General features: G+C 38.0%; 1 protein-coding gene across 9 annotated transcripts in view; it reads right to left on the bottom strand.

The window, feature by feature from the left end:
• Window positions 1–13,266, bottom strand: part of RBMS3 (RNA binding motif single stranded interacting protein 3) — a gene marked incomplete at its 3' end in the record, with an annotated part of 632,486 nt that overhangs the window by 121,411 nt on the left and 497,809 nt on the right. For all 9 annotated transcript variants that reach the window (XM_079795310.1, XM_079795314.1, XM_079795312.1 and 6 more), the window contains exon 8: window positions 3,930–3,976. In XM_079795310.1, coding sequence (XP_079651436.1) covers window positions 3,930–3,976 — 47 coding nt within the window. The remainder of the gene's footprint in view (window positions 1–3,929; window positions 3,977–13,266) is intronic.

Consider the following 13,266-nt stretch of genomic DNA (forward strand, 5'->3'; position numbering starts at 1 on the left):
TGTCAAAGCCTTAGAAAGAAGGGACATTGAACTAACTTTTTTAAAGTAATATTTTGGATAGATCCAAGCAGATGACAAAACTGACATGTTCTATTGCCCGAATGCAAATAGCACAGATTCACCATGGTCCACGTTTACAAATGTATGTTTTTCATTGGCTAAAAAAATCAAGCTAAATGTGGGAGTATTTATTTCAGCTTCATATTGCTTATTAATGTGGGGGGTATGGAATTCAGAACATTTAACTCTTCAGACAATTTGTGTAGCTACTAGCGAGGACCCAGGCACACATTTGCTTATGATACTCATAAAACCCTATGGCTGAGTGCACAGCTACGGGATACCATGCAGTCATCAAATAGGTGCTCTAGCTATGACATGGGGCATCTACAAGAGAAAAAGACAGTGCTATGTCCCATGAAGAAGCTTTCTAATCCCTCGTTAGAATGCCTATTCTCTGTGGTCTTATGGCCTTAATTTTTTTCTTTTTGAAAAGAATATAAAAACACAAACAGTGAAAATTAACTCCCTATCACTCCTATTTCCACTGGCTTTCCCCAGAGAACTGCTCTCACCATTTCTTGTGTACCCTTTCAGAAGTATTTTATACATATAAAATTAACCTATATCTAAATCTCATACTACTCCATGATTCTATCACAATGCCATTTCCATTATATCTTATATTAGAATTGTCTACATGTCCATTGTCCTTGATATGATGCAAATTTTTTTTCCAAATATGTGTCGTCAAATGATTTTAAATAGAGCAACAGATAGATATTCTAAAGAAAAAAAGTTTGTTAAACTGAACTGAGACAGCATGAAGAAGTATTTAATAATATTAACTGGGTAAGAATGAGTTGCAACTGTAATGTTGGATACCATTTGTTCTATGTAAAATGGGACCAGTTTCATTCCTACAGTAATAAATATTTCTATCTCTGTTAGGTTACTGCTCTGTGAGGAAGGTTTAAATGCTAGATGGAATACAGCAATATGAATAGGGAATAAAATACTTTATTCTGGATTCATGCTAGATTCCTCAATAAATTAACTTATCTAAATCAGATTCTATACCTCTAAAAGGCATGCACTAATGTTAACTCAAGGGACAGTATATTAAGAATATATTTGTGGTTATTTTGACATCTTACATGCATAGAAATGATTGTTCTACTAGTTTCTTTTTTGGAAATTTTATAAATAGATAATAAAACCAAAGATGAGCAAAACATTTTAAAATCATCTATATGAAGTATGAAATGAATAATATTAATTAGCTACTATCATCCCCTTTTTCAATTTTACTATATAACATATTTATCTTCTTGTCACAATGGATAGTCTAAGGCTTCCAAAACTTCATTCTTAATCTAGGATATGAGAAAGTCATGGGCAGTTTGGATGTTTTGAGTGAAACTAGAGGTTGTATTTAAGGAGAATCAGATTAAGGCATTACTTGGGGACAGAGTGGGTTGATGTCGGGAAGGGAAATGGTTCTAATGCCAACTTGCTGGAGCCAAACAGATGTCATCAGCTACATTTCTATTTCTGAGTTGGCATGCACAATGCTAGATTAAACAGTCTATAAAGATGAATAAGACATGGGACCTGCCTTCATTAATAGTCCAGTAGGGAAATAAATGCCAGGGTCAATGGCTGCATAATAAAAAGACTCAAATGTATCATGGGAACATCAAATATAGTGCAATGGTAGCATCCACATTTTCACTAATGATTACATTATACCATTCAGGGTGCCTTTAATCCTTACCAAGTCTTAGGAAAAGGTACTGTTACTGTTGTCTCCTCTTTCACAGAGGAGGAAGACAAACAACTTGCCCACTTCTGGTGAGTGACAGCATTTGGATGCATATTTGGGCAGGCTGGTTCTGGAGTCTATACTCTTAACCACTGCTTATACTGCTTCTCTTATGCCTAATTATGTAACCAGCTCTGCCAGGTATGATGTGATGTTGTTCTTTAAATGAGAGCTGTATACAAAGAGAGAGAGAAAGAAAGAAAAAAAGAAAAGGAGGGAGGGAGTGAAGGAGAAAGGGAGGGAGAGGGGGAGAGGGGGAGAGAGGGAGGGAGGGAGGGAGGGAGGGAGGAGAGAAGACAGGGAGGAGGAGAGGGAAGGAAGGAGGGAAGGAGGGAAGGAGGGAAGGAGGGAGGGAGGGAGGGAGGGAGGGAGGGAGGGAAGGAGGGAGGGAGGGAGGGAGGGAGGGAGGGAAGGGAGGGAGGGAGAGAGAGAGAGAGAGAGAGAGAGAGAGAGAGAGAGAGAGAGAGATATTGAGATTGATTACCATGCCTGAGACCCAGGCAGACAGAATTCCATGAACAACAAGACACAGAGAAGTCAAGTTGTGAGATATTCTGAGAATCGCAGAAGGTCCAGTTCAGTTTCAGAACCAAACCATGTAGTTCTCTTTGTGCCATTCTTGGAAGCTCTAAATTTGTTCTGCAGATAGTAAAGTCTACCAAATACTTTAAATCTGGCAGGTAGATGATTCCTAAGATCATATTTTGCTTTTAAAAATTACTGAAAAAGCAATGTGAAAATGGTTTGGAGGAGAGTTATGGTAGAGGCAGGTAAAAGTTTAGCACAGGTAGAGAATGGTGAATGAATGAACTCAAGTAGCAGGGGGATGGGCTGAGTGTTGAAGCTATAGTTCAAAGATATATTGAGTAAGTCTTAACGACCAATTAGATCATGAAGAATGTTGGAGAAAAAAACAGAGAACTGGAGTTATCAGTCTAAATGATTTTAGAATGAATTAAAAAAACCAATTTGATATTTGTTTTTCATTTGCATTAGTTTGGTTTATATTATGAAGAGTTGATAAGGGAAATGACCTATTTGGGACATGTAAAGATATCTAGTAGCTATACCTAATAAGCTGTTAGAAACACAGGTTATAAAGCTGTGCATCTGGTTATGAACTTTAAGACCAGACCTGGGAGTCTTCAGTTCCTAAGAGCAAGAGCAGTGGATGAGATCACCAGAGAGAAGACAGTGAAAAAAAGGCTAAGCTCTGAGAAAGATGAGCAAAAGTGAGCAGAAGAGGTGGAATAAGAAGATACTGAAAGACCAGTAAGAGTGGGGAGCAAAGAGGATCAGCAAAGGAAGGAGTTGTGGGATCCAAGTGAAAAATTTCAGGAAGGTATAAATGGTTTAAAAATATGCCAACTGAGGCAAGATTTCAAATAGAAGGCTAAAAAAGTTACAGTTGCAAATGGAAAATTCAGAGATCATTGAGGGCATCAGTGTACATTGTACAGGAAGGTATTGAAGGCAGGGATGGATTGATGGAAATATGTTCTGTATCAGAAGAGAGTAGATGAAATCAATGGGTATCTTCAGCATCTTAAATAAAATTTGTTTCATGAGGGAAATATTCATCATTGTAAGTATCTAATAACCGGCAACTGTTGAAATAGTTCAAGGAATCCAACATTATACTGTTAAGAGAAGACACAGATAGAGACACATCACATAGCAGGCGATCGAAGATGAAGAGATCCATTTCAGTCTATGGCAACAGGGCACAGAGGTGGTGACCGGCAGGAGAAGGGAGAAATGTTCCTTTTCTTCCAGGCAGCCCTCACTGCCTCAAACATGGCACCGCCCTGAGTTCACCTTTGGCTGCTCAGACTGGGAGCTGAAACTTCACCCTTTCCCCTTTCAGTTTGTGATACATAAGGACAGTTCCAGAGAAAACATACAGCGTCTAATGCGGGCAGAGGCATTGTGAGACTGGGTGACATGGGAGAGGCTCTAAAATACAATGGCGAGGAATGTTTGGTTTGTCATTTTTGTTTGGAGATTTAAAACAAAAGACAGATTTGAGCATTTTTCTTCCGTACTGATTTCAGAGCTCAAAGACATCTTAGCAATTAGAGTAGAGAAAATGTGGGTTACTTACCCATTTTGTATGGCAGCTGTGGGGTCATAGGTCAGAGCCATGCCAGCCTGCATAGAAGAGGGAGAGGAGAGAAAACAGATCTTAACATTTTTATTGTGGTGGCCCAAACTTTCACTTCACACAAAGACTTTTATCTTTACTTTCCTTGATTTAAGTTTATTTTCTCCTACATATTTCTCCATTGACAAGACAAGCATTTTTACTATCCATACACCAGAACCCACCAGTGAGTTGGGGAGTTTATATTATACATCCAGACAAACCAAGGCACAATGCAGCTTGGAGGATTTCCATTTCTGCTTCATAAACCATCTGCTGTCTAATCTGGTATCCTTATAATTCCTCACTATTGTCAAAACCACCTATTGTACATCTCATGGCATTAAAAAAAAAAAAGTAAGGCTGAATCCTGTGGTCAGAACAAAAATAAAAGCTTCTTAAAACGCATTAGACCTTTTAGAAAAAAATGTTAAGAAATATTTATTTTAAAATAGATCGCATGCCTCAGGGGTATGTAGGTAATGAGCCACAGAGTGCTTGTCCAATACATTGCAAGTACCTGTCCTACTAAGAGTGGTAGAAAAGGAAGGTCATTTGCACCTGATGGAAATTCTTGGCCTCGTGGCTAATAAGGAAGTGGTTTTATTCTGTTTCTAAGAAGAAAACTACCTCTAAAAACTACACTTTGATAACTGGCAATATTTTGAGAAAAGAATATAAACTTTCATGATTGCTGATTCATAGCTTACCTCATCCCATCCTACACATCATCACACTTGATCCTCACAAAACCCAGTAAGTAGGCAGGAGAATATTTTCTCCATTTTATTATATTTGAAAACCCTGAAGCTTGGAGAGGTCAAGTGACTTGCTCAAGGTCACATGTTTGGTGGCAGAACCTGATTCCAACCAAAGCCTTCAGATGTGGGCTCTGCTGTAACCTTGACCTAGGAACTGAATGAGATCTGAGGATCATCTCTAAAGATGTGCGGGAACTTTCTCTGTGGTCCTATGGGCAGACCACCCTTTGTTTCCCAGGACTGCATCAGTGTGAGCAGAAGAGAATATAGAATGAAATTTAAAACTGACTAGGTTGTTTTTTTTTTCATGTTTTGAAATTTAAAAGTGAATTAGACCAATGTCGATTCCCTTCCTTTGTTAGTTACCTATAATTACGAAAGATGTAACCATTGGGTGAAATGAGGTGAGGGGTATACAAAACCTCCCTTTTTATTTCTTTAGTAATTTCTGTGAATCTATAACTATTTCAAAATTAAAAGACAAAAAATGTAAACGATCTTTGAGGACTTTTTTTTAGAGAATAAGAAAAATCATTAAAACTTGAAAGAAAAGAAGAAAGAGCTTTTGTTTTAGAGTTTCTTCCAGTTGGATGAAGGTGGTTTTCCTGTTAGGCTTGCTGAATTCCTCAGATTTAGCACATAACTGAAACATAAATCCTCTGGCTTTCTAGGGTAGGACCTGAAGTCTGGTATGACATGCTACAGTCAAGCTTAGATTATATGCATTATTTCCCCTATATAATAATTTTTAAATTATTACTAAGATTGGTATGAGGAACAAACCTGTAGAGCCAAATATGAATGGGATTAGCATACAGCGAGCATGCATAAATTGAAACGGAGATTGCAAACAACATTGAATGACTCAGGAGTTAATAGAGGAGCATTGAGTACACATGTTTAATGATAACTGTATCTTACTCACATTAAAGAAACAGACAACCGATAATATGACAAGCAGGGGGGAATGGGAAATGAGATAAGAATAAAAGAGGAGAAACAAAGGCAGATTTTTTTATTTGTTTGTTTTTGGTTTTTTTTTGCCTCTGGTGCAAACACATAGAGATCCAAAGTTTATATTTTATTGATTTTTTACAGAGAGGAAGAGAGAGGGATAGAGAGTTAGAAACATCGATGAGAGAGAAACATTGATCAGCTGCCTCCTGCACACCCCCTACTGGGGATGTGCCCGCAACCAAGGTACATGCCCCTGACCGGAATCGAACCCGGGACCCTGGAGTCCGCAGGCCGACGCTCTATCCACTGAGCCAAACCGGTTTCGGCTGATCCAAAGTTTAAATTCTTTCCAGGGATGGGGCCTCTGCTTTGTGACTGGCAAGAGGAAGGTCCCAGCTTGAAGACTTCCCAGGATGGAGAGGTCTAGGTGAGCTGAAACTCCTTGGTCCTGGATGCTATTGGGGACAGTCGTAAAAGCAGCCCATTTGGGACGAGACTTCTCTCTTAAAAGCACTAAGCTTCTTTCCCCTAACTTACCCAAGATGCCACACCAGGGCAGAATGACAAAAATAGGCTTTATACTCAATAGAGATATTGTCAGTTCACAAGAGATTAAGAGTGATCAGCATAGCTTCAGTCGCCTAACCACCCCAAATGGTTAAAATCCTAGGGGACTTATCAGAAGCCTTTCCTAGTCAACCCCACCTTTACTTCTTTTCCTTGTACTTATTTCCCAGTAGTGCTCAAATCCAATGCTTTCTAGCCTTTCTTGAATTATAAAATTTCTTGAACATTCTCTTCTTATGCTGTGTTTATTCTGGCAACTCTAGATATGGATTTTTTTATTTTCTTTCATATTTTAATTGAATTCCTCATGGATTGTCATTAACCAATAAGTTCTACCTAGGAATACAGTAATTACTAATACATTCTATTTGTTGAATACATATTTGACCATTAGAAAGGCTAAGTTGGCCTCTTCCTCCATCTTACAGCTCCATCCATCTTTCAGAAGATGGGCAAGAACTGAAAAATGGCAACATGGTTCAGTGGAAAAAATATATGTTTTGGATCTGGGTTTAGGTCTTTGCTCTGTTACTTTCTAGCAGTGTGGCCTTGGGCAAATTATTTAACCTACTTGAGCCTCAGTAGTTTCCTTAGCTGTTAAGTGGTAGAGTAACACCTACCTCATCAGATTGTTGTGAAATGTAAATGAGATTATGTTTGTAAAAGACTCAGCACAGTGCCTGGAGATAAGACATACACATAAATATTATACTACAAAGCTAGAAGTGGTAAGTGTCATATGAGTGGTACAGATGAGGTGTGGAAGAGAGAGGCGCAGGGTGATTAGGGATGATACTTGGAGTAGGTACAACTGTGTGAAGCCTTGAAAGATTATTAGGATTTCCACGAATGGAGATGAGTGGTGAAGGCCTGCTCAAGCAAAAGGAGTAGTATGGAAAACAGTGTGTAAATTAAAAGGGCAAAGTGAGTCACCCACCTGCAGTAGAACCCTGGAGGGGAGCAGTGGGAAGTAAGACTCCAAAGGAATGGAGGGACCATCTTGACTGCCTGGCTCCTCTTGGGGAGCCACTGAACATTTTTGAGCAAGAAAATTATACAGTCAAAGAGGGACTGGACAACAAGAAACAGTAGGAGCCTCCTGGAAAACAGGGTAAATCCAAAGCAATGAGCAATGGGAATAGGCACTTGGGGACAGGGAAGTAGAAAGAATCTAAGGCGAGACTGTCGTTGCAAAAGGGTAGGGAATAAAAACAAGTTTCACCTACTTCATGATTTTGCCTAGGGACAGTCCTGCCTCTCAGTACCTTTGGTAAGAGGAGACAACAAGAGATAGCATCAAGTCATATGCATTTGGAACATTTTGGGTAACAAAACAAGGCATGGGTTCAACAGAAGGTTGTTTGAACTTCATCTGTTGGCTGAACATCATAACACAACAGCGAACACCTGACCTGGTTTTCATTTTATGTGTAATAGGTTGCTGAATTATAATTCTAGGATGGTCTTAATGCAGATTTTGCATTCAATTTCCTTTTGTTTTTTTCCATTAAGGTAAAAAAGAAAATCAATTTTGCTGCTCTGTCTAGCTACCTTTATACTAAGCTAGAACCATGAAATCATCATTATGTAATTGCCAAATTTTATGGCATGTTTACAAACTCTGGAGTCACACAAAAATAAAATAACTTGGAACAAAGTGAAAATGTCACACTACATATGCATAAAACTGATATTTAATCCTGTCAATCTTTTTTTAAAGGCTTTTAGATTAACAAATAACTTCCATTTCTCAAAGTTCACATTTTTGTGTGCTAGAGGCGATTATAATTTATTTAAAACAAAAAGGGGCATTTTTGTCATTTTTCAGCAGTAGATGAATTTTGGCTTAGTATTTTGACCATAATAGAATATGTCTAGTGCTACCTTATAGAGTCTATACTAAAGAGCTAAATATTTTGGAAGAAATATAAAAATATGGCTTATTGGAGAAATTAGGGTTTCATAATAATTTTTAATATTATAGGAAATTCATTAAGACACATTAGATTGACTTTGGAGCTAAACATGTGATATTCATAACTTTAAATAATTAACAGGTTAAATGAAGAGGTAAGAAATATAGAAATACAAAGCAGAGGATCATTGGCTTTAACAAAGCCAATGAAAAGGTAGGCTGGTAGAATTGTTTTGATCACTTTTCAAGTTATTTTTACTCTGTAATGTGAACAGGGATAAAAAAGTTTGAGGCAGTAAACTTCATACAGACAGATACGCACTGAAATTCTTGAAAACCGAAACATTAATGTTTTACTAATAGCCTAATATTTCTCCTTTTTCTAAATTCTGCCCTGACACATGAGTCATCAAAATTGGATGAGTTACCGATGAATAATCCCAAGGATTTCCAATCTTCTGTGATCAGCTTTAAAGCAACACTTCAGTAAATATGTGGTGAATATTATATATTTTAGTAAATACTGGGTACCAAATTACCACGAGATGAGTTCAGGAAGGCAAAGAAGAAATTTTCTTGATGTCATCTTTAAAGAGTTTATTTCTTGTAACCAATTTTAACAATATTTACAACTGTTGGTTGGTAATGGTCAAATCACTAAATAAAATAAGATGACTTAAAAGGTGGTGTGTGTAAAGGGGCTTGAAAAATGTGTTATACATGTTTAGGTACTGCTTCTATAGCAAAGTCTCACTTGGTTTATATTTATCAGTATTTCTCTTTAGAAAACATAGTACCTTTTAGTGAAGAAGTCACGATACAAAATTATGTGTACATATGTGTCAACAAGTAAAATTTAAAAAATTTAAATCTCTGACTAGAAATAAAATAAAACATTAATTTCAACAAGGGTAAATGTGAAAGTGCTGGGGCATATGACTATAAATGACAGTTTTTCCTTTCATATATTTTTTTTCTGACTCTTTTAAGTTGTATATAATGAGAATTACTTTTATAATGGCGAACAAACTTCTTTTCTTATAAAACAACAACACATTATGTACTTTACAACTTGTTTAAAATTTAGGAAGGGGAAAAAAGGCATGTCATATGTAAAAGAACTATTGAGCAGAGGCCTGATTCAGAAATATGCTTGGAGATGTCAGAAGATGTTTAGTTTTGCTGGGTCAATGAAATACAGACGAGCTGGGGAGGGTGGGGTTACTACATCCAGAAGGATCAAGGTGAGACTGGGCAGGAGGGTCAAGAATAAAGACCGAAACTTCAGAGTTCATGGTACAGTGTTTCTTTTCTAGTGGAAGCTAGAATTCATAAATCCAAAGAGCCATACGGGCTGAGAAATGGAGTTTCCTATGTGACACCAGAAGTGTGGGTACCCAAGATAGTCATCAACCAATAAATATCACCAGAAAACCACAACATGATTGATACCAAGTAAATCTTTTGTCCAAAGGAAAAGAGCTTTTACCCTACTTCCTGTTAAGAGAACTAATCCTAGGAAACATACACAAGGGGCCAAGCTGAGGGCAGGCTACTGGAGCCCTTACAGAAAGGGGATGTGAGAGAATGAAATCCTGGCCTTCTTATGAGGCAAAGGGTAGGGTTCTACCCGGGAATGGTTCTGCCATGGCCAGGTGACTATTGAATGCTTTCTTTCTCTGGGCAGGGGCAGTCAGCCAAGTAAAGTAGGTGTCTGCTCTCACCTGCGGAAAGAACATCCCCTGGGCAATGTGTAGCCACCGCCTCTCTGAAGAGAAGATGAGGGACAAATGAGACAGTCAACAAAGAAATTGTCGAAGTCTACAAAAGGTAGACTACACTGCATGGCCCTGAGATAAGACAGCAATATCCTAGCTAATCGTCCGTTAGGGAAGATATTAGACAAAGATCTTATATGCATGTATGCATTACCTATGGATACAGACAAGAGGGTAATGAGGGCCTGGGGTGGGGTGCGAACCGGGTGGAGGGGAGCTATGGGGGAGGGGGAGAAAGAGGGACATCTGTAATAATCTCAACAATAAAGATTAACCCTTTGCACTCGCTTGCTTTTTTCTCGATTCCTTTATTCTAATGCTAACCGTGTCGAGTCACATTCGACATCCGAGTGCAAAAGGTTAAAAAAAAAAAAAAAGACAATGCCCACCAACCTGTGAAATAGCTCTCACTACACTCCCTAGTTTTCATAATATATGAATTCAAGGAATAGTTTTACTCCAAATTATACTTGGTTAATTTGCATAATTTAATCAGTGATTGTTTTCTTTCAAAACTCCTTTCCTTTGGCTTCTGTGAGCTCATCCCCTAGTTTTCTTCTGACCGCTCAGAGAGCAATTTCTGCTTTGGTGTTACGTGTTCTATCTGCCTTTGAGATGCCAGCACTCAGGGCCAGGGTTCACCTTTCACCTCCCTTCTGTACGGTGATGACATTCACCTTCTGATTCCAACTATTATTTATGTCTGGGTGATTCTTGAATCTTCATCTCAAACTCAAGTACCTATCCTGAGTTCCAAACATTTATTGCCAAGTTAGATTAGTACGTTTGAAGTATGGTCAGGATCTCTTATGAAGTTATCATTTCTTGTTTGGGTGTTCACTAATATCCTTTGTTCATAACAGCTTCTCCTACTTTTGCTTGCAATCTTTTTCTAATCCATCAGCCACACCGTTGTGCTCGAGGACTGCTCTTAAGAGAGGCAAATCTGACCATATAATGATTCTTCTTTTAGTGACATACTGTTATTTTCTAAATAAAACATGCCTCACAGAGCCCTTCATGATCAAGTCTTTATTCACCGACTGACGTCCATAATCATGCTGTGCAATTTTACCAGTAGACCCCGTTCTTCACCAAACTCAGACATACACTCACCCTGCCCTGAGCCTCTGGGGCTTTTGCTGCTGTAAGTTTTTGGCTGGAAACTTTGCATCACTGTCTGTGGGGAAATTGAAAATTCTAGTCTTTCAGCCTCAAACTAGACATCCCAGACGCTTAAAGCCATCTCTGTCTCTCCTTGTAGCATTAACTGCCGCCTTTGTTCTGTCCCCGTGATTGAAGATGGGAGCTAATATGACTACACATTGTCATGTGTGTTTCAACTAGAGTCTTGCCTGTGTCCATAAGTGTTTGGAACATAATAGGGACTCCATAAATGTTTATTAAATAAGTTAATGAATACCTAATTGACTTAAAGACTATTTTGAATTTGGACTTCAGTTAAATTTGTATTTGAAAAAGGAATTTGAGTGTGTTTAAGTTTCCCTTATTTTATTAGTAAACTTTACTCTTCAAAACTTCCACTGAACTCAATTAAACTTCTAAAGAAAATGGTTCAGCCTTTGATTGGTCAGTAGAGATAGAGGGAAACAAGACGAGTGTTGGAGTTGCTCAGAGACCTTTCCCATGAGCAGGGAAGCCAGTGTACCTGAGACAGATCATGAGTAGGAACCTAGGAGAAGGAAGCCCCTCTTCTCCAAGTCACTGACCAAGAGTGAGGAGCAGAGGACTGTTAATTAAAAGTAACCTCAACATCTGCAAGCAAATGAGATGCAAAAAATTTATCACTTTAAAAAAATAGCAAAAAAATAAGTCAATAAACAGAGAAAATTTCACCTCTTTATGTGTGGAAAAGAAAAACATCAAGGGGAGTCGTGCTGTTGTTTATACACTATGCCACCATGGAATTTCTCCTTTCTGGCATTTACTAAAAGCCTTCTTGTCAGATAGAGAACTTCTCTCTTATATAGCAACAGAGAAGAACAAGTTAGAAAGATGCAGACAGAATGAAGACTGGACGGCTGAGAAAGCCTATGGCTGCACAGAAAAAGCATTGTTAAAAAGGAAGCAGAAGAAAAAGCATACGAGCATTGTATGATGTAGCTTGCTAAGGTTCTCAAAGTCTTGAAGGAAAAAGAAGTCCTAGTTTGTCATTAAAACTGAAATTAAATTAAGCCTTGATCGATAACCATAAAAGAAAATAAGAGAACATTATTATGTTTTATGTATGAACTTCTGCTTTTATCTTAGTCTAAATAACTAAAACTCATCGATACTAAGACGTCGTTTTTATGTCGCTTTTATTTCACATATTAATATCTGTGAAATCGGTACTGACATAATTGATGGCATTTGATAGTTTGGCAATTGTCTCCTCTTTTTTAGTGACATTTAAAATAATATTCCATCTTTAATTGATGGTGTCTTGGAACCAATAATAGGATGTCTACAAGGTGAAAAATGTGAAATGCTGATGTTGCTAACAGGGCAATCTGTGCAACTAGATAGGTGAAAGTCCCAGGTATCTGGTTAATTGGTCCATATTCATTCAGGTCCCAACTTCAGTTTGATGTTACTTGGAGGTTGGAAGCTATGGCTTAAATATTGATGGGGACCATTCTGAGTCTTGTGGAAGGCTAGGACTGCCAAACAATGACAACTCCAGTAATTTCCCAGTTGGCTGATGCCCCATTTAGCTGCCTTGACCCATTGAGACTTGGTCAAGGGAATATAGGGGACCTGGAGATAAATCATCAGTCTTTCTCCTTATAATTACTTCCGTCATCTTCCCAGCCTTATGTCCCTCCTAAACTCCCATTCATAGCTCTGCTCCAACAATATAAGTATATTACCCCATCCTGTTTCTTGAGAATGGAGACTAGACAGAGGACTGGCACTCATCATTAATCATATTATATGCAAAATTACACTATTAAGGAATTTATAAGATTTACTTTTTATCTTTAGTGATCATAGGTTAGTGAGTATTGGGCCCAGCAACTTTAAAATAAGAACACTTAACTGAGTAAGAAAGTTTTCATACTGAATTACTGAGAATTCAAGTTCTTGTGCCAATGAGAAAATTTCTTTAGAGATTAAAAGGGTCTTCATTTTGTGTCTGCTCTCTAAATTACAGGTAAAGCACATGAAATAAATAAAAATTACATCTGGTGGGCTGGCTGACAAACCCAACTTGCAAGTGCTGGCATTCACCATAACAGTCAAAAGTAAGGACTCTCCTTCAGTTCAAGGTTAAAAAGACTTTGCAGAACCTGGCAATGTTAATAGATATATCTTAA

This window comes from Cnephaeus nilssonii, assembly GCF_951640355.1.
Source record: "Cnephaeus nilssonii genome assembly, chromosome: 17".
NCBI classification, from domain to species: domain Eukaryota; kingdom Metazoa; phylum Chordata; class Mammalia; order Chiroptera; family Vespertilionidae; genus Cnephaeus; species Cnephaeus nilssonii.